The sequence below is a fragment of the Chelonia mydas genome, chromosome 14, assembly GCF_015237465.2.
Source record: "Chelonia mydas isolate rCheMyd1 chromosome 14, rCheMyd1.pri.v2, whole genome shotgun sequence".
Lineage (NCBI taxonomy): Eukaryota > Metazoa > Chordata > Testudines > Cheloniidae > Chelonia > Chelonia mydas.
In genome coordinates this window covers 8,330,401-8,355,992 of record NC_051254.2, presented here as the reverse complement: position 1 = coordinate 8,355,992, position 25,592 = coordinate 8,330,401, and the positions used below count along the sequence as shown (strand labels likewise).

At 38.8% G+C, this 25,592-nt stretch overlaps 1 protein-coding gene across 19 annotated transcripts in view; it reads right to left on the bottom strand.

The window, feature by feature from the left end:
- Positions 1-25,592, bottom strand: part of BPTF (bromodomain PHD finger transcription factor) — an 88,958-nt gene that overhangs the window by 30,839 nt on the left and 32,527 nt on the right. For 17 of the 19 annotated variants that reach the window (XM_037914068.2, XM_037914073.2, XM_043528608.1 and 14 more), the window contains exons 3-13: positions 23,948-24,171; positions 21,021-21,230; positions 20,281-20,469; positions 15,092-15,262; positions 14,784-14,959; positions 9,940-10,295; positions 9,258-9,389; positions 8,442-8,571; positions 7,038-7,173; positions 5,478-5,729; positions 1,547-3,968 (exon numbers count right to left, since the gene is read on the bottom strand). In XM_037914068.2, the coding sequence (XP_037769996.1) occupies positions 1,547-3,968; positions 5,478-5,729; positions 7,038-7,173; positions 8,442-8,571; positions 9,258-9,389; positions 9,940-10,295; positions 14,784-14,959; positions 15,092-15,262; positions 20,281-20,469; positions 21,021-21,230; positions 23,948-24,171 (4,398 nt within the window). The remainder of the gene's footprint in view (positions 1-1,546; positions 3,969-5,477; positions 5,730-7,037; positions 7,174-8,441; positions 8,572-9,257; positions 9,390-9,939; positions 10,296-14,783; positions 14,960-15,091; positions 15,263-20,280; positions 20,470-21,020; positions 21,231-23,947; positions 24,172-25,592) is intronic. The other 2 variants (XM_037914075.2, XM_043528611.1) reach the window with 1 other exon arrangement.

Genomic DNA, 25,592 nt, shown 5'->3' with positions numbered 1-25,592 from the left:
GATAAAATATCAGTGCCTGATCATAATACTGCAGATTTTTGCAAGTAATAATGGGCTGTAGAAACAGATCAAGAACGAATCAAAAGAAACTTTCATAACACAATTCAGCAATAGTTATTGCTTTTTAAAAATAATGGATTTTGGTCACCTTTTCTTTTAAGGTGAATACAGAGCAATTAGAATGATTCTTAGTAAGCATTCTGTGATGAGAAGAGACTAAAATTGTTAAGATGATTCGCACTAAAACCTTGATTATGCATCATTAAAGTTATTAGGAGTTTTTCCATCATCTTGAACGGGAGCAGAACCAAGCCCTAAAGCATGAGGGTCTGTGGATACGCAGTGGAATTAAGGAAGAGCTTTAGCAGGCAAATCTACAAGACACCATATACCATTCAGGCCCAACTGTACAAAGAGTTTTGTGTTATAAAGAAGAATAATCACATAAAACCAAGAAAATTAGGCTGTTGAAAGAAAATAAAATTCAGACCCTGTCTACATACACAAAAACATGTTTAAACATGGTTATGGCTAAAAGTATATTACAGCATACCTTACATCCACACAGACTATAAAAAGTAAATTTATAACTACATTTTAAACGTAATAGAAATTGTGTCTACACTAAACTTTCTTACATTTCCCACTAATCCATCTTCACCTATGGGAATGTTAGTACAGATTGACCTCTATTTTTAAGCATCCTATCTAGTGTAGATAAGGCTACTGAAAGAAAAACATGGGACCTTGAAAACAGTTATAACATTCCCTCCCACCATCACCAAAACACTCAACAAAAAGAAAAAACATTTAATGCAGCTGAGCCACAACCATGTTTAAATATGGTTAGTATTATAAACAGTTTCAGAACTATTTTGTTCCAACAGGTTATTCTACCTATTCACCAATTATAGGTACCACTGAGGTTCCATCTCCACTGGTCTTTAAACAGAGCCTGAGAATCAGTTCCATATAAATCTATTTCCACCACTTTTGTTTAGAGTGGACAGGATAATTTTCTTTTATGGTAAACCTTTCTACAACACTGTTTTAAAATCTGGTTTTATGTTGCTTGGATCCATCTAAAAACTGGACTTGTAACATGGGGAAGTTAGTGGACAGCAAGCTAGGGTGTAAATTTACAGTGCACTTGCTACTCTGGCACGACCTTCATGGCCTAAACACATTACTGAGCACTTAATGCACCCTTGTCGGTTTAGCTCAGAGCTAAACTGCCAGAGGGCATTTTTGTGCACAGTAAGAGGTGTCGCCGGAATAGCTACTGTGCTGTAAGTTCACACCCTAGCTTGCTGTGCAGTAACTTCCCATAGAGACAAGCCTTACATCACCTGTAACCAACACCTTTAGTGATTTCAGTGCAAACCTGTGTGTGGATGCTTATTTTGGAATAAGAATGCCTTATTTTGATGTACCTTAAGTCAATAAAAAATTACCTTTTGCATGCCTATTGTATTGCTTCCATTTTTACAGTTAATTTCATCCCATCCCAAATTCTTCTTTAAAAAGGTAAACATTAAGTATGTACCTCCAAGTGATACCAAAAGTTGGTCTTGGGGATGGATACGGCCAAATATCCATGGCAGGTTTTGCATTGTAGTTGAAATAGGGAACCTCTCTGATACCTCCTCTTCTGGCCAACTTTTTTAAATCATCATTGGGTAAAACAAATATACTCTTTTTACTGCTTTTGGTAACAAATTTTCTGTAAGATGGCAAGGCTGTTCCAGAACGAGTCTTTTTGGGTCTCGAAAATTTCATTAACTTCACTTTATCCCTTGTGGAATATTCTTTGCTCACAGTCATGGAAGTCACTAACGTGCCTCCTGGAATAGTTAATGAATCAGTTACTGTTGTTGTAATCACAGTTTTACTGTGCTCCTGTACAGAGATGACATCAACATTGCTGTCTGCAGCAGGTGCGGTAAGCTTAGTTACAGTGGTGGTGGTGGTTACAGTGGAAATGGCACAATTTTCTGTAGATGACACCATAGTTTGTTTATCATCCTTGAAGACTGACAACTCTGCTACTTTAAACACCGTTTTGGATTCTGTGGAAACAGTTGACGTTGTGGTGGTCACTTCTGTAATAACAGTTTTATTTTTTGTTTTATTTTCTCCATTGATATTTTCAACTTTATTATACATCTGCAGGCCATTCTGATCAGTAAAGTCACTACTCAAGCTAGATTCCTCACAAGAAGTTACTGGTGAGGGTGCAACTTCCTTACCCATAACAGCTTCAGTTTCCATGGATTCTGCTTCACTAATCACATTATTTTCCTTACAGGAAAGCTGTGCTTGTGTAGAAGCACTATCAACAAAGTTGGATCTTTCAAGAGAACGCTGCTTTTCTCCAATATTTTGCACACGTTTGGACATTTTATTTGGAAGCAGAGGATACTCTCCAGATTCACCACCAATCTCCGCAGAACTTCGTAAACATGATTTAGCATCCAAGTTATTTTTTAAATCTGTATCCTCCATAGTGATATCACCATTCATTAATGGCTTTACAGAGCATTCTTTAATAGTCAATGGTTTTATTTCATGTTCAGGAATGGATTTACTAATATTATTGACTTTAGGTTCAATATCACTCCCTGCCTTAGTATCACAGGTATCTTTCATTAAGCATTCTTCATTTGACAATACCTTAATATCACTGTCTTTTCCATTAATTTGAAATGCCACCGATTTCTCTCTCTCAACTTTAGTCTCTATTTCTCCATTCTTATTGTTCTTTTTGTCAGTGATACTTTTTAGATTCAGCTGATCGAGACATTTGTTTATGGTACTTGCTTCCATTTTCTGTTCCTGACCCTGCTTTTCACCATTAGCTTCAGTGACTTTAGAATTCAGTAAATCATCAGTAACATTTATTCCACCAACATGTTCAGGAGTTTGGCTTTCAGGTGTTTTTTCTAAAGTTAGCTTGGTTTTTAATGATTGTTTCTGATCAAATAAAATCTTGTTTTCAGTTTTACCATCACTGCTTTTCTGAGCAATATCTTTTCCCTCATCATTTTCTTGTGGGGACACTGGTTCAGAATGGCTTTTCAGCGTGCAATTATTTTCTGGGTCACTGACCTGTTTTTCAGGTTTTTCTTTCAAGGTTGCTTTTTCAGCAATGGGCTGAACATCTGTTTCACAGCTGCTTTTAGTTACCACTGGCTGTAAGGGATTTTCACATTTACTCTGAGACACTGTGGTATTAAATACTTTTTGTTCTGAAGATTTTTCATTGTTTTTTAAGGTGCCACTCTTGCTTATATCTTCTGTGTGTGTTTGTTTTAAGTCATCCATGAGGGGATTCTCACTCTCTCTCTTTTCAAGAACTTCTTGTCCTTGGCTATTATCAGTAGCGACTGGTTCAGAATCACCTTCTTTAGTGACGTTCTGAACTGAGCTTTGAATTTCAGAGGCATCATCCAGTACTTGGCCTTCTCTTTTTGACAGTCTGTCTACGGAAGGCAAAGAAGGCTGGTCTGGTTCACTGGTTTTTGTACAAGGTGTACTGCTGGTTGGCAAGCAGTCCTGAACTGAATCTTCAGTTTGGATCTTACCTGAAATATGGGTTCTGTCTTGGGGAGACATGTCAATCTGGCTTCCTTCTTTTGCTTTAGTTGTTTGTGGCTCATCTATGTTTTTCTGCGGACTCACAGATCTACTGCCTACAGGTTTAGAACTAGCCTCCAGCTTCATCCTTTCTAGGCGCTGTTTTTCTTCCAGCGTAAACTGTTTTACTCTCCTTTCAAGTAGTCCATCTAATTTTGATGTTTTTACTTTTCTTTTGTAGCAAGTCCTTAAGTGAAACCCCTCGCTGACATTGATTAAATCTGCTGTAGAGTGAATATCCTCATTTTTTGTGGGGGATTCCATTTTTACATCATCTATCTCCATGGGTTCTTCTTTGATGGTTCTATTTATACAATCAGCTTCTCTTTCCGCTGTGAACAATAAATATTTTTGAATCAGAAGGACCTCTCAGTAATGACAATACAATAAATAACTTTCAATTTTACATGAAGTTTAAAGTAACTGCACTTACAGCAGTACAGATGTTCAAAGGGCTGGATAGACATTAACTGGGCTAGGAAAAGCATGAAGCAGAAAACTCTTAAGACATTCGCATACGGTACGCTACTGCAGAGAAGTAGTATGAAATACAATGACTAAAAACTAGTCAAAAAACTTCACCTGAGACTCTCAAAACTAAAAAGGATTTGTTAAAAGATTTCTTGTGCTTTAACATACATAAAAATACATAACATATATCCTAGGTAGTATATATATATAAACGTGACAGAATGCAACCCTGTATTCACACACCCTACACACTATTGTAATAATCTGTGTACAAGGCTTGCCTTGTGAGGTATCACTTAAAAACTCATAACTTGTTGATCAGTAATATGGTAAAATGCATGTAGCAACATTGTGTGTAAAGTTATAGATAAACATCAGCTGAAATCAGGACTGAAGTATGTTTCTCAGATAAATCTGGGGGGTGGCTAAACCAGTTTCTCAAACACAAAAGGAAAGCCGACGCCCCATCCAGGCATCAACAAAGCTAATGGGCCACCACCTATCAAGGGGCCATTTTTTGGCAAGGAAGGAGGGCAGGGACAAAGATCTCCATCTTAGCAGTGAAACAGCATGAGGTCTCCTTCCTCCACCAGACCAGTCTCTTGGTTCTCAGCTGGAAATGCCTTTCAAAGAGGGACTGAAACTATAAGATGGAGGGGCAAATACCTCAAGAGGCCCTCCTCTCCCTTCCCCCTGCCCTTCTTATTCTCCACATCTAAGAAGACAAAGAAAACAGCCATTGGATTCTGGGTCGAGGGTTCCTGACTTGAAGACTTTGGTCAGTAATGCTACTGGAAGCAGGTGGTGAGAAACTTTACTTGAATCTAATATAGTTTAAATCTTTATTTTTCTTGTAACCATTTCTGACTCTTATGACTCATTCCTTGTACTCACTTAAAACCTCTCTTTGTACTTAATAAACTTGTTTCATTGTTTTATCTAATCCAGTGTTTAACTTAAAGTGTCTGGGTGACTCCACTTAAGGCGGTAAACTGGTGTATATTAGTCCCTTAAAAGAGTAATGGACTTAATATATTCACACTCTCCAGGAGAGGGCTGGGCAGTATAAGACATACATTTCTGGGGAAGAATCTGGGACTGGGAGTGTGGTGGGGTCACCCTGCAGTATAAACCAAGGCTGGTGAGAGCCAGAGTGTAACACAAGTGTGGCTGGCAGGCTGCAGTTACACACAGACACTCAGGGTGTGACTTGCATGCTGGAAGGCTGTTTGTGAGCAGCCCAGGTAGGAGCTACTAACAGCAAGGTATTGTAAGGCACACAAAGTTGCAGGGCAGGGGTAAATAGTCCCTCACTGGTCTGGACTGCACCCTGATATGTCACATTCAGGTCTGAAATATGTCTGTATTACCTTCAGCTTTTGCATTATCTAAGTTTTCAGAATTCATATCAATTTCCACCTTTTCTTCACTCATTTTGTTTTCTTCCTTTACTTGGGCTCTCCCCAAGGTTTCAGAAATTTCTATTTTCGTTTGGTCCTTCTCTTGTGGATCATGAGAATCTTTTATTCTTTCTTTAGAAGAATCAGTCTCTATTTTTACTTTTGCTGGACTTTTTCTTTTATCCAGTTCGCACTGGTTTTCAGTGGTAACATCATTCTTTGCTATTAGCAATAGATTAAAAAAGTAGAAAAAAGTTTTAAATGTTTTAACTTGCTCAAAATAACTCAGTACATTTTGTTAATGATTTAATTACATTATTTCCTGCATTTTACAAGCATCACGTACATTATTTTACCTTTTCAGCCCTCCTGAAATCAAAATTAACCACGTGGCATGGTTAATATGTCAAAAGAGAACCCAACACTTCAGTGATATATTCAAGTAACAGGCTCAAAATGTTGAATATATACATGTATGCTATGGGCCCAATCCTGGAAAATAGTAAAAATTCCATCCACTGCAGGTTCAGGCTCTTTGGTCTGGATTTTAAAAAGCAACTCGTGTTTTTGGAAGCCCAGTGTGAGATACCTTAAAAGGACTTGATTTCCAGAAAGATCTGAGCACCCACCCTCTGAAAATCAGGCCCTTTTACAGTGTCTCAAGATAGGCTTCCAAATTTTTTTTTTATTATTTATTTAATTTAATTATTTAATTTTGGTCTATACACCTTAAACCCTGGATGGACCCAACTATCCAACTGGCAAACATTTTGTGCCTGACTGGCACGCTGGACTCCATGAGGCAATAATAATCCAGTCTAGCAGTTACAAAGGGAACCCAAAGGCTGTGTCCACAAGTAATACAGCAGCGGGAGCCTGCATGTTTTTGTGGACTCCAGAAAATGTTTTTAAAAGTTTCATAGCAGTAAATTCACCCACAATGTTCTAATATTTAAAAGGAATTCCAAGATTAATTGCAAACTACTACTTTTCTAAATAAAATTGCAGACAGACAATTTTAAGGGTCAGCGGTACCAAAGGGAGCTTAGGTCACGTTCATTCATAGGACTGCTTCCCCATAAAAACTGAAGTCCCGTTTCATGATTTCTGTACAGACAGGCTTCCTTCCCCATTGCAAAAACTATGATTTCCAAATCAAGCTGGTTAATGGCACAATATTTGATTAATATAGAAAATAGGTACATATCTACAATAACTAGCTTATGAATGCTATTTCTGGACATAGGTTGTCCACGAACAAAGCAGATGTGAAGATGCACATACAGAAGTACTACAAACTACCTCAACTTCATAAATGAGCCAATTTAACATACATGATCAATTTTGTAGGACAGCTGAAATACATGCTATATACAGAAAAAAGGCGACAGCAAATTCCTAAAGTTTACATAGAACACTATTTAGAACAAAGCCTACATATCTGGGATGTTTTTGATGCAGTCTACTAAATATGCAGTAAATTCAGTAAGTAATATGTTATGAATTCAAAACAAATAAAATTTCACTTACTTGGTAGCACTTTTCTGTAATTGACATTAGTATTTCCAGGTAATTTAGGCACAAACCTATGAACATGTGTTTTACTAATCCAGCTCCAACCACCATATCCTGTTACTCTATATTCCTCTCCTTTTTGTTTCCAAACCTGTTAAATATTTTGCAACATTAAATTTTTTAAAACATTGTTTACTGAAACCTTTAAAGACGGTTTAAAGAGTGTGGCAAGTCACCATAACACTATTACTTTGCACTTACGTCGCACATTTCAGGAGTACAATACTTTAGGCTGAAAGATTTTTATTCAAGAAAATTCATTAACCCCCCCTTAATCATTTAAATGAGTTGGGTGCTGGTAACTTCTGAGACTACTTCCTCCCTTGTGTGATCTTGCTTTGTTTGAGGGACTCCAGTTTACAGCATCCTAATTTAACAGTGATGCAGCTGGGAGTTGGATGTTTTCAGCAAAAAGTCATTGACTAGAATTCGCTTTCCACCAAGACCCAATTTGCTAATCTTCAGGTCATGCTGTGAAGCCTATCTGGAGGGAAGGGAGAAGTTGGTGGATGAAAGGATGTTGTAAGAAAGTTTGGGTTTTTTTTGAGGGATGAAGGGGAAAAAGTCTCCAGAAATTTTAGCTTTTGGACACAGTTTAACTACGCTGGCGTGTTTACAAAGATTGTACATATGCCAACATCACTGGCTAGGAATTGTTTAATAAGTTGAAAGCAGCAGATAAACAATTTTGTTCACTTTTGCATCATACTGGAGGACATCTGTTGCAAAATGTATACCCAAAAATAAACTGACAATACAACTCAGTCCGATAGCAAAATTCTAACAAATCTTAGCTTAAAATAAGACTCTCTTTATTTGTTAGCCCTTGAGCTCAGGATATTATTCTAGCTGTTTTCTACTTTAGAGAATATGAGCAACAAAAACCAAATCCCCTAAAAAATTCAGAAGCAAATGCAACCAAGTCAATTCCATGAATGAATCTCCACTGAAGAATATCATAGCCTTTAACGTGTAACTCTTGTGTTTCGACAGTAATGTTTCATTGTTTCACATCTCGTTTCAGCACAATTTAGCTAAAAGACTTCTTACTTTTTATATTCAATGATACTCCACTGTTCACCTATTATACTTCCATTAAAAACTGTTGCATATTTTGCATCATAAATAAAAATTTTTGACACAGGCAACCTCAAATGATCAAGTCCAGAAATAACATCAGAAATTTAACTCTGAGCCAAATTCTGTCTTTGAGTATGTGCACATGGCTCTCACTGATGCAATAGAGTGAAGAATTTGGTCATTAACATCTTAAGTATAAAACAGAGTTGTATAAATGACAATTGCTACAAAAATAAAGCCTTTTATTTCTAAAAATAAATTGCTAGGCAGAAACGTTACCTGATGTTTGATAGGAAAGGTATATTTCACCCACGTAGCTTGTTGCATTGTTTCTTCCTCCTCTTGTTTCCTCTCTTTTTTTTTCACCTTTTCCTTTTCTTCTCTTTCAATAGCTGTCATTCTGTGTAATCTAATACATGCAAATACAGGCAAATTTTGTAAGCAAATTTGAACACCCTAACAATGGCATATACTACCTCCTTGAATGTCTAAGATTTAGATGAGGGGAAAAAACTACCAATGAATAATATTAGGTTAAGGAATAACATTAATATACATTACTTGTGATAACGTTGCATCTGATGAAGTGAGCTGTAGCTCACAAAAGCTTATGCTCAAATAAATTGATTAGTCTCTAAGGTGCCACAAGTACTCCTTTTCTTTTTGCGAATACAGACTAACACGGCTGCTACTCTGAAACCTGTTGCTTTTATGAGCATTTACACAATTGCAAAAGCAGTTGATGGCAAGAGTATTCAACATCATGAATGTTACTCCTACTCTTATCCCAAGATTAGAGAATAATGTCAGATCCCAACAAATTGGGGTTTTTGAAAGTTCTTCACTGTTGCTTTCTTAGACTTTCCCCATTGATGTCATTTGAGGCTGGGGCTTAGGTAAATCATTGGGCTTAAGTAAATCACTGTTTGAAGGAAAAGGAGCGATGAAACAGGATACGTTGTCAATAAAGAATTTCAGTATCATTTAGTAGAATGTGTGATGTCTGACTGAATTCTCATCAATACTCTTAATTATAGTTTTAGCTCAACCAATGATGCAGATCAGAGTAGAATACATTCATAAAGATTCTCTTACCTAGTGTGCCCCAAGGACTCCCGCCAAATTGGCAGCATGACAACTGGTTTAATTGCACACTCCAATATAGCCAAAGCTAGTGCAAATTCTCTAGGTTTGCTACACATTTGAACAGCCTTAATCCAGTTAGACCTACATTGGAAAGAACGTAAAATATATCAAGTTCATTTTATGAGCAATACGTCAACAGGATTTTAAAGTAGGCTAAACAAACTATTAAAATATCTTTGCTAAAACACTGCATTATTTCAGTTATGCATTACATATCACATTTATTCAAGTGTCTGTTCCAATTATATTTATTGTCTATGTGAGTGATATGACTTAGGACACCACAAAGCATGAGCACCCACTGGCAGCCCCTCCGATCAGCTCCTCCCTCACCCTCCAGCACTTCCTGCCAGCCGGCGGCCCACTGATTAGCTCCTCCCGCTCCCTCCCTCCCAGAGCCTCCTGCCTGCCTGTTCAGCGGTGTGTAGGAAGCGCTGGGGGAGAGGGGAAGGAGTGGGGATGGGGTATAATTGGGGGTGGGATCTTGGGGGAAGGGGTGGAGTGCAGGCAGGGCCTGGGGCAGAGCAGGGGTTGAACACCCTTAGGGAAAGGAGGAAGCTGGCACCTGTGCCACAAAGTAATGTTATTAAATAAAATATGGGTAATCAAAAAATATTTGCTATTTCTTTACCTGTGGGAGGCCCAATTGGGGTGAAGGAATGATGCAGGGATGTTGCTCTCTAGCTGAATGATAGTTAGCCTCAGAGTAGATATGGTAAGAACCTTGGACCCATGTACAGACCCATTCCATTTGAACTCTCCAGCAGGAGTCAGACAGAATTTATGCGCAAGGTGCCGTCTCTTGTCATGGTCTTCTCTGTGCTGGTGTTTGTTCAATGCAAATGAGTTGGTGGCATACTGGTTGTGATAGACACGATACTTCCCCTCTTGACCTAACTTGAAATAATTACTGATGTTTCCTTTCATCACGATTTCTTTCTTGGTATTCAACCGGGAGATTTCCCCTTGGGAGTTAACCACCAGAACCTTGTTAAAGAAACAAAAGGGTTTTTTCTGTTTGTTTTTTAAATTAACTTATTTTAAATCTTTAATAATATCTATTATATTCCTGTTTACAATACAGGCCTTCAATTTTCAAAGTAACATCCATTCATTCTGAATTGTATATTGTATTAGTTTCTTCTTCTTTAATCTTTTTTACCTTCAAAACATTTTAACGGTACTAAAGTAGTAACAGTATTAAAGTTAGGGGCCAAGTTTTCTAATGTAGACACCCAAGTTGCACCCACAAAATAGGTGTGCAAAGAAGTTAGAATCTGTGTATGCAAATAAGTAAAATAAATAAAGGTTACCTATCTTACAGTAACTGGAGTTCTTCGAGATGTGTGGTCCCTATCTGTCTTCCACTGACGGACGTGCAGGCGCTTCATATGTCTAAGATTGGAAAATTCTAGCTAGCACTGTCTATAGGTCCATGCCTGGGTCCTTATGCTCTCAGTCTGGAGCACGAGGAGCAGAAGGGGCAGCGTGGACAGACTGCCTCTCTATTTAGCTTCCTAATGCAAGTAACCTTAGAATAAGACTCAGCAGCAGTGGGGAAGGAAGGTGAGTATTAGAATACTGATAGGGACCACAAATCTCAAAGAACTCCAGTTATTATAAGGTAAATAACTAACTAACTTTCTTTGAGTTGTCCATATGTATATTCTATTGAGGGCAATTCACAAGCAGTATTCATTGAAGAGAAGGGTGAGGACCCTGGCGGTACCACCAATTAGAGGATTGCTCTGCCAAACGATTCCTCAGCTGTAGAAGCTTAAACTACGGTGTAATGTCTCGTAAAAGTGTGAACAGAACCCTGCAGTGCTGCCCTGCAAATTTCCTTGAAGCATTGCAGCCTGGGTCAGTCAAGTGGTCCCTCACACAATGTAGGGTTGGGAAGGAATTTTCCTCCAGGGCAGATTGGAAGAGGCCCTGGAGGTTTTTCGTCTTCCTCTGTAGCATGGGGCACGGGTCACTTGCTGGTGGATTCTCTGCTCCTTGAAGTCTTTAAACCATGATTTGAGGACTTCAATAGCTCAGACATAGGTGAGAGATTTTTCGCAGGAGTGGGGGGGTGGGGTGGGGTGAGATTCTGTGGCCTGCCTTGTGCAGGAGATCAGACTAGATGATCATAACGGTCCCTTCTGACCTTAATATCTATGAATCAATTTGTAACAGAGCAGGATGCAGTCCAAACTTCATTTGGACAGTCTTTGGGACAAGATTGCTTCACCTCTCATATGTTCTTCAAGGGATACAAGTAATCTAGGTGATTTTGCTAAAAGGTTTAGTCCTCTAGAAGTAGAATGCCAAGGCTCAGACATACAGCGAGTTAAGCTTCCTCTCCTCACTGGTGGCATATGGCTTTGGGAAGACGACAGGTAAGTGAACAGCCTGATTTAGATGGATTTCTGTGACCACTTTGGGTGTGAATTTCAAGTGTAGTCTTCAGGAGACTGTCCCTCTGGAAGGCTGTGTACAGTGGATGTGCCATGAGGGTCCCCTAGCCTACATGGCTGGTGTGATGGCCACCAAAAAAGCAACCTTCATCAATAGATGGACTAAGGAATATATGTCTAAATGTTCAAATGGAGCCTCCATTAATGCTGACAGGACTATGCTGAGGTCCCAAATCAGGGTAATTTTCAGTACCAGGGAAAGGTTTTAACGATACCCTTTAGGAAACTGTCACAACATGGTGGAGATCAAGTTATTGCGACAGGCACTTACAGCTGCTAATTGCATCCAAAGGGATTTAACCAGTAGACACGAAGTCTTTAAGAAGAGAAGCTATTCCAAGATGACACAGATATTGGAATCCCCTGGGGCTGACAATGTTGACACCACATCAAAAAAATCTTTTCCACTTTGTTGTGTAGCACTCTCACGTGGTCTCCTCCTTTATTGTTAAGGAGGTAATGAACTACTTCCAAGCATGTCTTTTCTAGGGTCATCATCCAGCCAAATGCCAAGCTGTTAGGTGGAAAGATGCTGGATTGGGATGCCTGATTTTGCCTCAGTCCCTGGATCAATAGATCTGGAAAGAGTTGAATACAGCTGTATGAATACTTTGACATCTGCAGAATGTTGGGAAACCAGAACCATCTGGGACATCTGGAGCAATAAGAATCACCAATGCTCCCTTTTGCTTGATCCTTCTTGGAACCTGAGGTAAGAGTGGAATGGGTAGAAAGGTGTATATTAGTTGTCCTGACAAGGGATTAAAAATGCCTCTCCTTTGGAACCTGGACCTTGAGTCCCCTTGCAACAGCAGATTGCATCTCAAGAGAACAAGAAATGCCCAAGGAAGTCCGAAGATGGGGATCCCATTTTTGAAATACGTTCTCTATTACCAAATTGTATAGTTCTCTTTTGCTGTCCCTGGAGAAGTGCCTGCTGAGGCTGTCTAACTTGTGGTGTATTCCTGGGAGGTGCACTGCTGAGAGGATGATCTGGTGGCAAGCACACCAGTTTGAGAGATTGATCATTTCTGTACAGAGAGTTGCGGACCTTGCTCTCCCTTGTTTGAAGCAGCACACTGCTCTCATGTTGTCTGACTCGGGATATCGCATGTACGGGTCCCGTGGGATCCCAAAAGGGCAGTGCGAGGGGTCAAATGGGAACTGAGGTGGTCCCCATGGAGTCCTGAGGTGCATAATCGCTCCTATAAGATCAGGATAGTGCCCAAGAGACTCTGGATCCTCTGTCTGGACTGACCCTATGTCTCAATGGTAGTGTTGACACTGACTCAGAGGAGGCAGTAGCTTCAGATTCCCAGAGTGGTGCCAACCTTGACATGCTCCAGCTGGTAGATGGTACTGGTGAGTGGCTCTCCCTCTCTTCCATCCCTTGGATCGATAATGTGGTGATCTCCCTTGTTAAGATCCATTCTTACAGGATGAGAGAGTCCAGGTTTGAGAGGATGGCAAAGTCCTATGGGGGCGGTGTATCTATCCCCAGACAAATGGAAATGGACTCTCTCTCTTCGGTGGCACCAGCAGTCTCGGTCTTGTCACGGCCTTTGGTACTGACATCTCCCTCTCATAGTACGACAGTACCATCAATGTAGAAGGCATCCACTTCGGCTTCTCTCTGACCAGTAATGAGTATGATCCTGCTCCTGTGGTTAATGCCAATTTTGGGGTGGCTTACTCTTTGGAGCAGTGAGACAATAATGTGCTCCTTGTGAGCTCCTGACACTCCCACTAGGGCACAGAGCCACACCTGACTTGGGGGAATGTCGGAGAAGAGGTCCTTTGTTCGGATGCATACCTGGAGGCAGATTTCTCTTGCTTCTTATCAGAATGTTTCCTACTCTTCTAATGTCCATTTGGAGGAGTCCTCAGCTCTACTCCTATAAGTCCCACAGCCGCAGAGGTCATTGTGCTCCAACAGGCACTTCTTGATGCCTCTGCCTGATGTACATAGGGGTCTGCTGGGCGAAGGTTGAACTGGCACCTCATAGCATGATTTATTAGGAATCTCCAGAGCCTATATTCACAGGTTTGATGCATTCAGCTTGGAATAGATTGGCTAAAAGTGCACTTGGAGGGGACGTGAGCTTCCCTGAGGCAGTAGAAACATTTGAGATGGTCACCGCTAACTGGGAAGGCACAGCGGCAGGAAACGCAGTTCTTAAATGCATGGTTGTTGGGCATACTGGTCACCCCGTATGGGTGGGGACTCAAGGTAGGGGAAGACTTCCCAAGGTCCTGACTGCTCAAAACTATACCTAAAGTATAAAATCTATCTAAAAACTGTATCTAAAAGTTATTTAGAAATATTTACAATTTGACGCAGAAGCAATTAGCAAACCCTGCAGACACAGAAGAGGTTCCATCTCAGACCACAGGAAGTAGAAAGGAACTGCAGAAATTGTCCGTCTTTGCTGCCCCTTATGCCCTCAGTTCAGAGCATGAGGAGGAGAAGGGAATAGGGATGGATCAACACACATTACGAGCAAGAATCCTCAATCTCAGAGGCATGGAGCGCATGCACACCCCTCAGTGGAATACACAAAGGCACATGACAGTCAAATATGACAAGAAAGTACCAAGAGGTTACAACTAGCAAGAGAATTTCTTCATATCTGATCACCAAAAATAGGGGTAAAAATATATTTAACTAGTTTGTGTGTACACCATACCCACTGCATCACTCTCCTGGAAAAGAAAACCAAAAGAACCTGCTTCACGCTAAAGGAAAGCGACTCTACTCCACTTCGTTATTGTCACACCACTCTACAGAGAGCAAATCAGAGAGCAGCTACACAGAGGGAAAGGGGGTGGAATAAAGGACAAAAAAACCTAAGAATTACCTCTGATATGGCAATTCCATCAACTTGTGAATTTCTCATGTACCTCCCTAGTATGTCACTGACCCCATTTTCTTAAGACTGTAGCAGGAAGGTGGTTTCTTCTTATGTTACCAATATAATTTTATATTTTGGAAATTCTCAAAGTGAGTACAAACCTCTCTGCCTTCTTTAAATAATTTATTTGCTTCGTGTGCTGCAGCAGCAACCTGCTGGCTTTTCATCTGGCTCAGCTTGCTATCTGGATTTCGTAATCGGGTAAGCATTCGTGTCGAGCCTGATGTGCCTTTCCCTGTGCATGGAGAATCACTTCTCTCACCATTGGATTTCTCCCCTGCCACAAAAACGTAATTTAAACAAACATGAAAAAAGAACGAAGGTAATACACTGCAAATGTGTTTATATATGGGAATCATGAAATTTAAGAATCAAGTTTAGAAAGAAGCTTAGTGACACTTATTTTTACCTGTTTCCTCCGAGGTCTGGGATCCTCCTTCTGCATTTTCAGCATCCTCAGATGTCTTAATGGAGTCATTCTGCATAGAATTTAGCTCGCTGCTGTTGCTGTTTTCGGCAGACTGGAGGGGTGCAGCGGATGCACTAGGACTGATGCTGGGGGTCATCTGACCAGTCTCTTCTACAAAAGAAGGACTTTAGATATTTAGTACTGTACCAATTAAGCTTACTTTTTTTTTCTTAAAGTTAAAAACTCAAAGAGTCAGATGAGCTACTGAAACATCAATAACTCATAAGCAATAAAGTAAAAACAGTAAGTGATTGTTTTAACCCAAAGCATTAAATAGACAAATTCTACATAAATAAATATCTTCATAAATATTGCCAATACCTCATTTGTCTATTTATAGACAATTACATGCTTTTCAGTAGTTGAAACCTACAAATGAAAAAAATCAATCACTATTTCTTTTGTTCTTTGTATTTAACCTCTCCTAGATTTCAAACCGGATTTTCTGCCTAACCTGCCATTCAAGATATTCTTCACATCCTGATATTCTGAAACTGCTGGTTAACATTACCAAAAATATATGTTCATCAAAATACAAATTAAGAAAGAGTGAATCAGCAAAGACCAAACATATACTAAGTTAAAAACGATCTATGCTGTCAAACTCTCAGAGAAAGACAAAATTAGTTTTCTTACCTGCAATTTTGGTTTCTCCTCATGTAGATACAGTGCTCTGGACAGATACTCCCTAAACTTGTCTAGTATTCTATACAGGTTTGGTTTAGCATGGGATTTTCTTATCTGTCTTCAAGTCAGGACAAGAGGGAATGTTAAATCATGCTAAAAATTGATGCAGTGTTGACAACATAATAGCAGGATTTCTTTAGCTTAAGTCATTAAAAAAAATTTTAAAAAAATTAAGTTTTGCTTCTTTGGAAATGTTTATTGAGGAAAGGTGTGATTAATTCAGCAAGCACGAGTGCAGGTGATGATGCTTCCAGGACCTACTCCTCCCCTCAAAGAAACTCTGACTTTTGCTAGACTGCAGAGAAATACCCATGAGTTATGACTTCTATCCAGAGCACTGGATCCATCAAAGAAGAATACTTACATTTTAAAAAAATATCTGCTATACTTTTACAACTTTTTTTCCCAAAATTACAAAACCTAAATGTTTTATAAAAACAAGCCTTGTAAAACAGACTATATAGAAGTCAAACATTTTAATTTTTATATACATTTTTACTGAGTATATTTTTTAATAAAACAAAGTAGACTCCCTAGTTTTGTGTCTGCAACCTAAGCATTACAGTACTGTGCTAGAGAATAAAAAACAAGAAATGAAAGTGACTAGCTTGTTTTGTTATCCAAACTAGGGGGAATGCAAAAATGGAACATTAATGGTAAGAAGTTTTTTTAGAATTCTTACAGTTTATATTATTAAAAGTGTTATTAGTAACAGATAAAGAACATTTTTTTTAAACTGACAGTGGCCCATAAAGTATTTTTTTAATCTGTATTTTTACCATCTCGGAATTAGATGTAAATGGATCACACTGCCTGTCGTTGTATTTAAAATGCAGTTCCTCCCTCATTTCTTAGAGCTAAGCAACAACTTCACCGAGACAATGAATATACATAGGAACATCTACTCTGACTGGATGAATTGCCGTTTTTAAACTAGAAATTCTTAAAAAAAACCCCAAACCTGTCCACATATACTGGAAACAAGTCTCTACACAGACTAGTTCACATATATGGCACAAATAACTGTAGTGTTTAAGTGCCCACATGAAAAATGAAGACCATCTATTATCTGTAACATCTGTAAAGGACATTTTCTACAACAACAAAATTAAACAGTTTTGACAGTAACAAAAGAAGGGAAATTCAGAATTAACATCTATAACATCTTTAATGTAACCTGATTTGATCATGTTTTCCTGTTACTCCAATGGCTTTCTGAATATCCAGGATGGTGAGAGTTAAATCTTTATCCATGTCATGTTATAATTAGCAAAATCAAAGTAGATCCCTGCAGAACACGCCTGTGATGGTTCTGATATTCTAAAAATGACGTGCCTGCCTACTGCTTTGGCTTTTTGTTCTATGAGATACAGAAGATGGACAAAATCTTTAGGAACTCAGAAGAGGGTGGACGTCCATGAAGTAATTGGCCACCTAGCAGGTACTTCGTGTTCTATCCCCTCACTACTGGTAGAAGAAATGGACTGCCCCTCCAAAGGGATGGGGAAGAGTCTTGCTTCCCTGACATAAAAACATTTTAGTTGGTTTGATTTAGTTGGTCTGCCAGTTTGAGCCCATCCCTTAAAGTCCTCGACTTCTGGAACCTCATCTGGTAGCAAGACTTAAGAGAATCTGAGCAACCATAGTGGAAGAAGGACGAAAGAAGACTACTCGGGCTCCACAGGCAGTCCTGAACCTGGAAGCTCTGACGAGCTTGATTCAAGGCCTCCCACTTTTAAAGCAGCAATAATGAGTTTCAGTGTCTGTCGCTCTTGGCATCTTGCCCTTAACCAGCAGCTCTTTCCACCATGAGGTTACCATAAGTAGAAAGGAGACCAAGGTTTTTGTGTCTAGGGAGACCTCTGGCAGTAAGTCTGAAACCAAGCAGGTTGGTCCAGATCTTCATGTACTTGTGATCTGTCAAAGAGTCTAGATTCAGAAGTTGGAACCAAACAGCTGATGTTTTGGAACAAAAGGCTATGGCTGAACCTGCCAAAATGGTCTGTGATCAGGTTGTGGATTTCTCCTGAGGTCAGAATCTTACAGAAAAAACACACCTCCTCCGTCTAGAACTCGGACTCTCCGAATTAGTGACTAGGATGCCAACAGGCAGGAGGGACCCAGGGGTCTCATACTATCTCTTAAGCAGGCACAGAAAAGAAAAGGTGCAATTAGGTTTAGGGCCTGGTGAGCACTGGGCTTATTTCAGGGTTCCCTATCTCCTTGATAACCTTGTACAAGGGAAACACAAGGAGGGCTTTTTCCTGAACTTGAACAACCTCTTCCCGAGGGCTCTCTGTTCCTGGAGTCCTCCCTGGACAAAATCCAGACTTTGGACATCACCTCCCCAAGGGTGCTGAAGGTCAGGTGCTCAAACACTTTGGTGGTGAAGTGGTATACAGCCCTATATAGAACAGAGAACAGAATGGAGAATAGAAAAGTCCTGCCATCGTTTTGAGACTGGTGGTGGGCCACGTCTCCCTCTCTGGGAAATACTCACCATCAAAAAAGCAGAGGAATAAATCTGCTGAGAATCCAAGGGTTCTCAGAGCACCCTTAACCTCACTGCACCTTGTTTTGGGTGAGACACAGATCCAGAATATGATCAGTATTATTTGGTCCCAAACCTGCCCTATTGCTGGTCGGGGAGGATAGAATCATCTAAGGCCTGGAGTTTGGAAGAGAAGGGGAAGGTAGACCACCCCCTCCCAACCTACATTTACATGATGAACTGAGATCCAGAGGGCATATAGCTGGGAAGAAAGTAGGTAGATTCTCTCTTCCATATCTACATCTCAGCTTCTGCTCCACCTATGTGGGAATGGATGCCTGCCTGTTGTATGTCAGAGGTCTCCCCACGCTCTTGAATAAAGGTCCCTATGACTGTGCAGTAGCAGCAGACTTATTACTGCGAGGTAGCAAAGAATTCAGGGTAGGCTGCAGGTAGAAAAGCTTGGCTGGATGCAACCAGCTAGAGCTACCTGCAAAAACGTAACAAGGAACGGCAGCCCCGAGTCCAGCCCAATAAGCATCTTCATAAATGCATTTTTCAACAAAAAATATAAACTCAAATTTTGAATCATCAAGCATATGTGCTTTCCCCATGCACCTTCAGTAATATCCTGTAAGAAAAGGATTATTTCCTCATTAACTCTAACAGGAAATATGTACTCAACAGGTGATTTGTGAACAGTAATGGAAAAAAAATTATGCTTGATCTATAAATCCTAAACAAAAATATGTTTTTTTTCCCCCAAGCACAAGCACATTTTCCCTATTGGAGATGTACATAAAACTGCTAATCCAATTATGAAGCTATTTACTAATGGAGAGAAATAAAACTAACTGGTGGTGGAGAATAATGAGGGTCATTTCATACAAAAGAATTAAATACAGTAATGTTTTAAAAGTTAAATAACCACCCAGAAACATTACAAACTATGTCTGTATGGAGGCATTTTACTTGTTCTTGGAACACAGCACGCCATATTTTTGAATGAGTTATCAAGAACTCACTTTCAAATCTAACATACCAAGTGTGCTTTTTTCAACTGCAGTACCTTAGTTAAAAAAAAAGGAGTACCTGTGGCACCTTACAGACTAACAAATTTATTTGAGCATAAGCTTTCGTGAGCTACAGCTCACTTCATCGGATGCATGTACCTTAGTTGTAATATTAATTCAAGTGAAAATACAACTTTCATGATCTTAATTAATGCTATGAGTTATTCAAATTAACTTATCTGTTCCTAATGTAGGAATTTGGTCAAAAGTACGTTCTCTCTCTTTTCTAAAAAGTATTTGTATGGTTTTAATGTACTAATTAATGCTCCAGACCTAAGCAAGTCATACTCGTTCCTGAGTTTCAAGAAAAGAATTGTATTTTATGGAGTAGCAAATTACTACTGCACGAAATAAAAAACAGCTTAAAAGAAAAACAAACTTTGTACATACATTATTAAGCTTCAGCCTACAGATTTGTGGGATGATGCAAGACTTTTCTCCAGGCAACCCAATGCAAGAACCTATATGAATAACTGCAAATACTAATTTTTTCTTGTTAATTATTTTTACAGTACATTACAGGTTAAATGATTTAACAGCCATTAGCAAATAAAAGCTTGAAATAAACCTTTGTAGGATGTTCACCACCACTATGGTTTGCAATGAAGAAAAATAAAATATATAGTAAACAGAATATGAGAAAAGCTTAGCCACAGTAATCTTTGGAGGGCATGGAAGCATATGCTAACAGCAGGGAGGACCACATTAAAAAATTCTAAATGTTAGATGACAATGCAGCAGTAAAGGATGGCACTGAAAGCAAATAGCATGAATGAACATACACTGTAAATGGTTTTAGTTGACAAACCAGAATTTATAATAAGAAAATCTTAAAGGTTCCCCAAATTACAGAGGCATTGATACAGCGCCCTCTGTACCTGAGAGATCCTGAGGGAGCTCTGATGCCACTTTCTTCTCTGCCACATTGTTGCTATCAAAGGTTTCTGACTGACACCCCATTGCGTTCTTCCCTTCAGAGGAACTAGTTTCTCCTGCAGAAGGATTTGTGGTGCTGCCGTCTGTGCTTGATGCCCCAGAGTTACTTTTATCCCCAACGTCTGTTGGCTCTACAGTAAAATGCACAACAAATCTTTAAGGATATTCTTAACATTTCCTTAGGATGTCATCTGGCCTTATCCATGCTAAAAAGCAGACTTCGTGCAGTTCCTTGTATTATGTCCACTTTGTAGCACCAAAATATATTGAGTGTATTTCTGCAGTAAGGATAGCGTCTTCATAGAATCAGAGAACAGAAACAGGCCAAAACTACTTAATTCTACTTTAAAAATAGCATTAGAAATCAATCCTTTGACACTGGTGGATGTACACATATTGACTGCCATCAGTGAGCTTCATGCCAGAAAAGCCAGACATCTCAAAGCAAAAATGGAGTCAAATTGTAAAACAGCAGTAGGGAAAATGAGCTATCCAACACTACCAAAGAGAAACAATGGTATATAACCATAAAGAAGCAAACTAGCATTATCTCTTTAAAAGCAATTTTAAAAAAATCTTGCCGGTATAAAAAATTACATTAATATTTCCAGAAGTAAATGTGCTAGTAAAAGGTTATTTAATAACAACAAAAATATTGCTAATGCAAGGTCAGTTTCTTTACCTTCTGTTTTTCCTTTTTCTGAATCTTGTTCAGATGGTGTTTCTTCATTTTTTTCCTGTAGCTGGTCTGCAGGTTCTTCCTTGCCTTTTTCAGTATCTGTTTGGTCATTATTTTCAACATCATTTTTGTCCTTATCTGTTTCCTCCGCTGCTTGACTTTTATCCTCCACTATTTCTCCTTTTTTGACTCTAAGAGCGTCCAATATTTCATCTACAGTAGGAAAAAAACGGTAAAATTCAGGGAACAAGCATCAAAATACCCTTTATAGAGCCATTAAGTAGAAGTCTTAAATCAAAAGTCATTTAAATCAAGATGGCCTTCAGGTTTAAAGCATTACCTTTCACAATCACAAAACAAAAGCCAGGAGCTAAGAACAAAAATTAACATCCAAGTTCTTACTCCTTTTTCCATTTTCAGATGCATGGAAATTGGAATGCTCGAGTTCTTGATTTCTCAACATTATGTTATGTACAAAATACCAAACCCCTTTACACAGTCCTTTATTGTTCCACGGTAGATAAACTGAGTTTCAGCTTACTGTTTATGGGGTTCTACATAAAGTTTAAAGATGCTATCACACTTTCTCTAAAAGATTAGGGTTTTGCTCCAGTGTTTTTGTTGAAAATATTTGCATGGCCAGTGTCATATGCCTGTTTATTCCTGCCCCTCTTTACACTGGGGGAAATCAGGAGGTCAGGATCAAATCTGTTTCTGCCTTTTTTTTTTTTTTTTTTTTTTTTTTTTTAAAGTGGTCTACATGGTTGCTTCCTTTTGTCTCCTTCCCTTGGGATTACACATCTATATACCAAAGACCAGCTATATGAGACTGTCATGCTAAGCACTGAAGTACAGTGTAATTTCTGTTCAACTGCTTCTATAAAAATCCAAGCCATGTAATTTACTGAGAGTTGAGTACATGTATTGATGGTTGGTTCCAAATATCTGCTGAGCAGCACTCCACCCATGGCAATTCACATTCACTGTTTTAACTTTTGAGTATTAAGTAGAAAGAATTAATTATGGAATCAGATTGTCTCTCCAGACAGGTCTCTTTGGGATTTTTTTTTTAAAACATCACTTATACTGCCATTATAAGATCTGGTTTGACCAGTAAAACCTTGAAATAGTGATTCTGACTTGATTACTGTAACTTATTATTGAGAATTAATTGAGGGTGCTCTCAATTCAATTCAGATTGCATGTGACTTAATTCTCACCAAGTCAATTCCTTCTCCATGTCATGCCATTCTTATCCTTACCCACTTTGGCTTCCAGTAAAGTATAATGGATTTGAGCATTAATCATTGAAACTCAATAATACTGCACCATCCTACCTCCTAGTTTTTGTTATTTTGTACTCCTCTGAATGACGTAAGAATAGCTGCTTTGCTCACAATGTTGAATGAAGGCTTTCTAAACTTTGAAAGACTTCATACTTTCAGTAATTATATCTCATAACTAATAAAAATCCTTTCATCAAGATATAAAAAGCTGAATTGCTTAAACTGTTAATTTAATATAGCCAAAGCTACATAAATGCATATTGTATTTCAGTAAGAAAAAAGGGTTGAAATAAATATTGAGCGTGTAAGTTACAGCCTTCGTTCCTTGAGGAAACCACACAGATGATACAAATCATTAGCTTGTGTAGGGCACGCATGTAAACAAGGATTCAGATACAGCTTCTATGTAGTTGATACTTCATCTTGCTTGTTTTCTCTGCCTAGAATTTCCCTAGATTTTGTACTTTGTCAAAGCTATCTAGAGAAAACAGATTATACCAAATGCCAGATCACATACATCCATGGAGTTCCTTTAAATCTTTCACATGTGAACCAAGAATTATTGCCACAATACACATAACTCATAGAAAACACTTAATTCTTTCATTTACTAGTAACATTATACAGTTGTGTTTGAGGAGCATTATGTACTTCCCCCAGTTAGTAGTAGCATTTAACATTTACTTTACACCAGATTGCTGGACAATTAGAAATTCTAAAATTTAACATTAGGGAATTTATATCTTTGGCACTCATTTGGAAGGGACTGTACTTTGACAGCAGTCTACAATATTCCATTAAAACACATGGTTCAGACTTCAATTTTTAACAAGAAGTTCTGTGGAGAAATGAAATGTTAGTAAAAATGTTAAATTAAAACAAAGTTGAGTAGATCTCATTCATAATTGTAGTGTCAATGTTTACAAAGTACTAGATAGGAAGTACAGGAGAAGTTTCCTAATAATTAGAAAGCTACTAGAGTATTAAATATGTGGACCTGCAGATGCAGACATCTAGGTCTCTAAACAAAACTTAACAGACCTAAAATTAAAAAGTTATATAAGTCATATTTCTCAGGTAATTCAAAATTGTATTCTACCTCTTCAAAGAATATTACCTCCAGACAGAGTTAACAGGAAGGACAACTCCGTTTTGAACCCCTGCCACTAATAATTCCTATGAAATCCAAAAAAGGTATAGATTTGGACTTTTCTCTGGAATGGTCATATCACCACATAAATTCAGTTAACAGGATACTTAACCATTTTACTAATGAACACTCCATCTCTCTCCCTTTCCCCACCACACACTCTCTCTTACATGGAACATAACATTAAGTCAATGGAAATTCAGGACATAAGTATGTTTGGCAGTGCTAGAAAAATATGTCTAGAGGATATATCAAGCAGTCCAGCAGGACTAAAACTGTTTAAAACAGGAAGTATGGAAGCAACTTCAGAAATTCTTAACATTGCTACTGCCAGCCAGGTTGATGTTAGAAAGTTATTAACAATACATTTCAAAAAAGCATTTGTGTATGTGAAACTTGGGGGTAGACATTACTGCAATGTTTAAAGACTCTGAAGTAAAATCATAATATGAAAGTGTTTAACATTCATTCCCATGATAGACAGATATTCCTACCATTTGCTGCAGCAAGGAAAGATTTGTTGTTGCCCCGTGCTTTGTTAGTAAGGTCTTCCGTGATATCCATATGCCGATGAATTTCTTGGCACATTTCTTCAAGAGTTTTGCAAAGATCAGCTTCCCAGTAATCTTTGTCTAGGCATTCAATTAACTGTGCCAGCTGGACCTTTGTGCTATAGTACCAGAGTTTCTTATCCTTCTCATTGTCTGAATCTTCCTCTCTGCAATAACAGTTTGAGAACAATTGTTTTATACATTTATTTTAGATAAGTGAAGAAAATTAGATAAGATGAATTTACCTGCTCCTTTTTTCCAAGAAAATATTAAGCAATAAGGGCTGAATAAGATTAACACCCGAGATTCACCTTTGGCCTCCCAGGCTTCTAAAGAAGCTCCCTCTCTTTCCACCTCCAAATGTTCTTTTCACACCACTTCCTCCCTGTTCCCTCAAAAAAGCCAATATTCACAATCACTTCCCAGGGAGGTTAAAAGAAAAGCTTTTAAATCATTGCCTCAAATTTGGTTTGTCCATCTTCCAATAGGATTTACTACAGTTATTTTTCAATGATTACAATATTACTAAATGCCTATGCTTACCAAGCACTCCTAAAACCAATGCAATATTATGGCTTTGATATATTTAAAATTTCAGTCAGAAATTTTAAAGATGGGGAATCCCATAATCACCATGAAATGTTTTATATTACTATTCAGATAGTATTTACCTGTGTGCACACGCATCAGAGTGGTGAAGAAGGCACAGGCCCTTGCACTCGCTGCAGAGGATCTCTATTCAGATCCCTGTAATCTGGAGGTTTGGGGAGCACAATGCTCTGCTCCTCCTCTATACCTAATTCTTCCAAACAAACCAGTCTGAAGCAACCCCATCAGAGGAACTTGCTGAATTTCCCTCACTACTGGCCCCCTCCAGTGTTTTTTCTCCCCAGTGAAAGTATATGATTTGGCCTTATGCATTCAGGAACACAAGTATCCTTAGTGATTTGATGAGTTTATTTACATATTAGAATACTTTAAATTAAGATTATAAAGCAAGCTAAACAGTCAGTTACACACAGACAGTGCAGAAAAATTCAAATTCACCAAAGTGTTGTTACGAAGACAATCATCCTCAAAATTGCCAAAATATCAGGAGCCTGGAAGTAATGGCAATATGACTTTACATTAAATCAACACCTTTCTAGACATTACTTCGAAATATGTTTTTGACTGGCTGACAGAATCTGGCATATCGCAAAGAAATACTACCCTTTCCATTAAAAAGGATTTAGGGGCATCTTTCCTTGCTTTTGGAAGGCAACTAAGACTCTAGTTAACTTAATTTATTCCTCTAGTCCAGTGGTCCCTAAACTTTTTACAGGGGGTCCCCATTACCGCTGTCTGCACCTCCTCCCTTCCCCAAAGCCGCCATTGGGAGCTAGGAGCGAGGCCAGGAGCTCGTGCCAAAGCAGAGCAGGACTGTGTGGTGTTCCCTTCCTACCCCCTGTGGGGGCTGGCCCCTGCCCCCGCCGCATCCCCCGCCCTCCTAGAGGGGCACGCCCCATAGTTTGGGGACTACTGCTCTAGTCTTTCTAATTTCCATCTGATCTTCATAGTTTAGCATGTTTTAGTTGTTTAGTGGTTT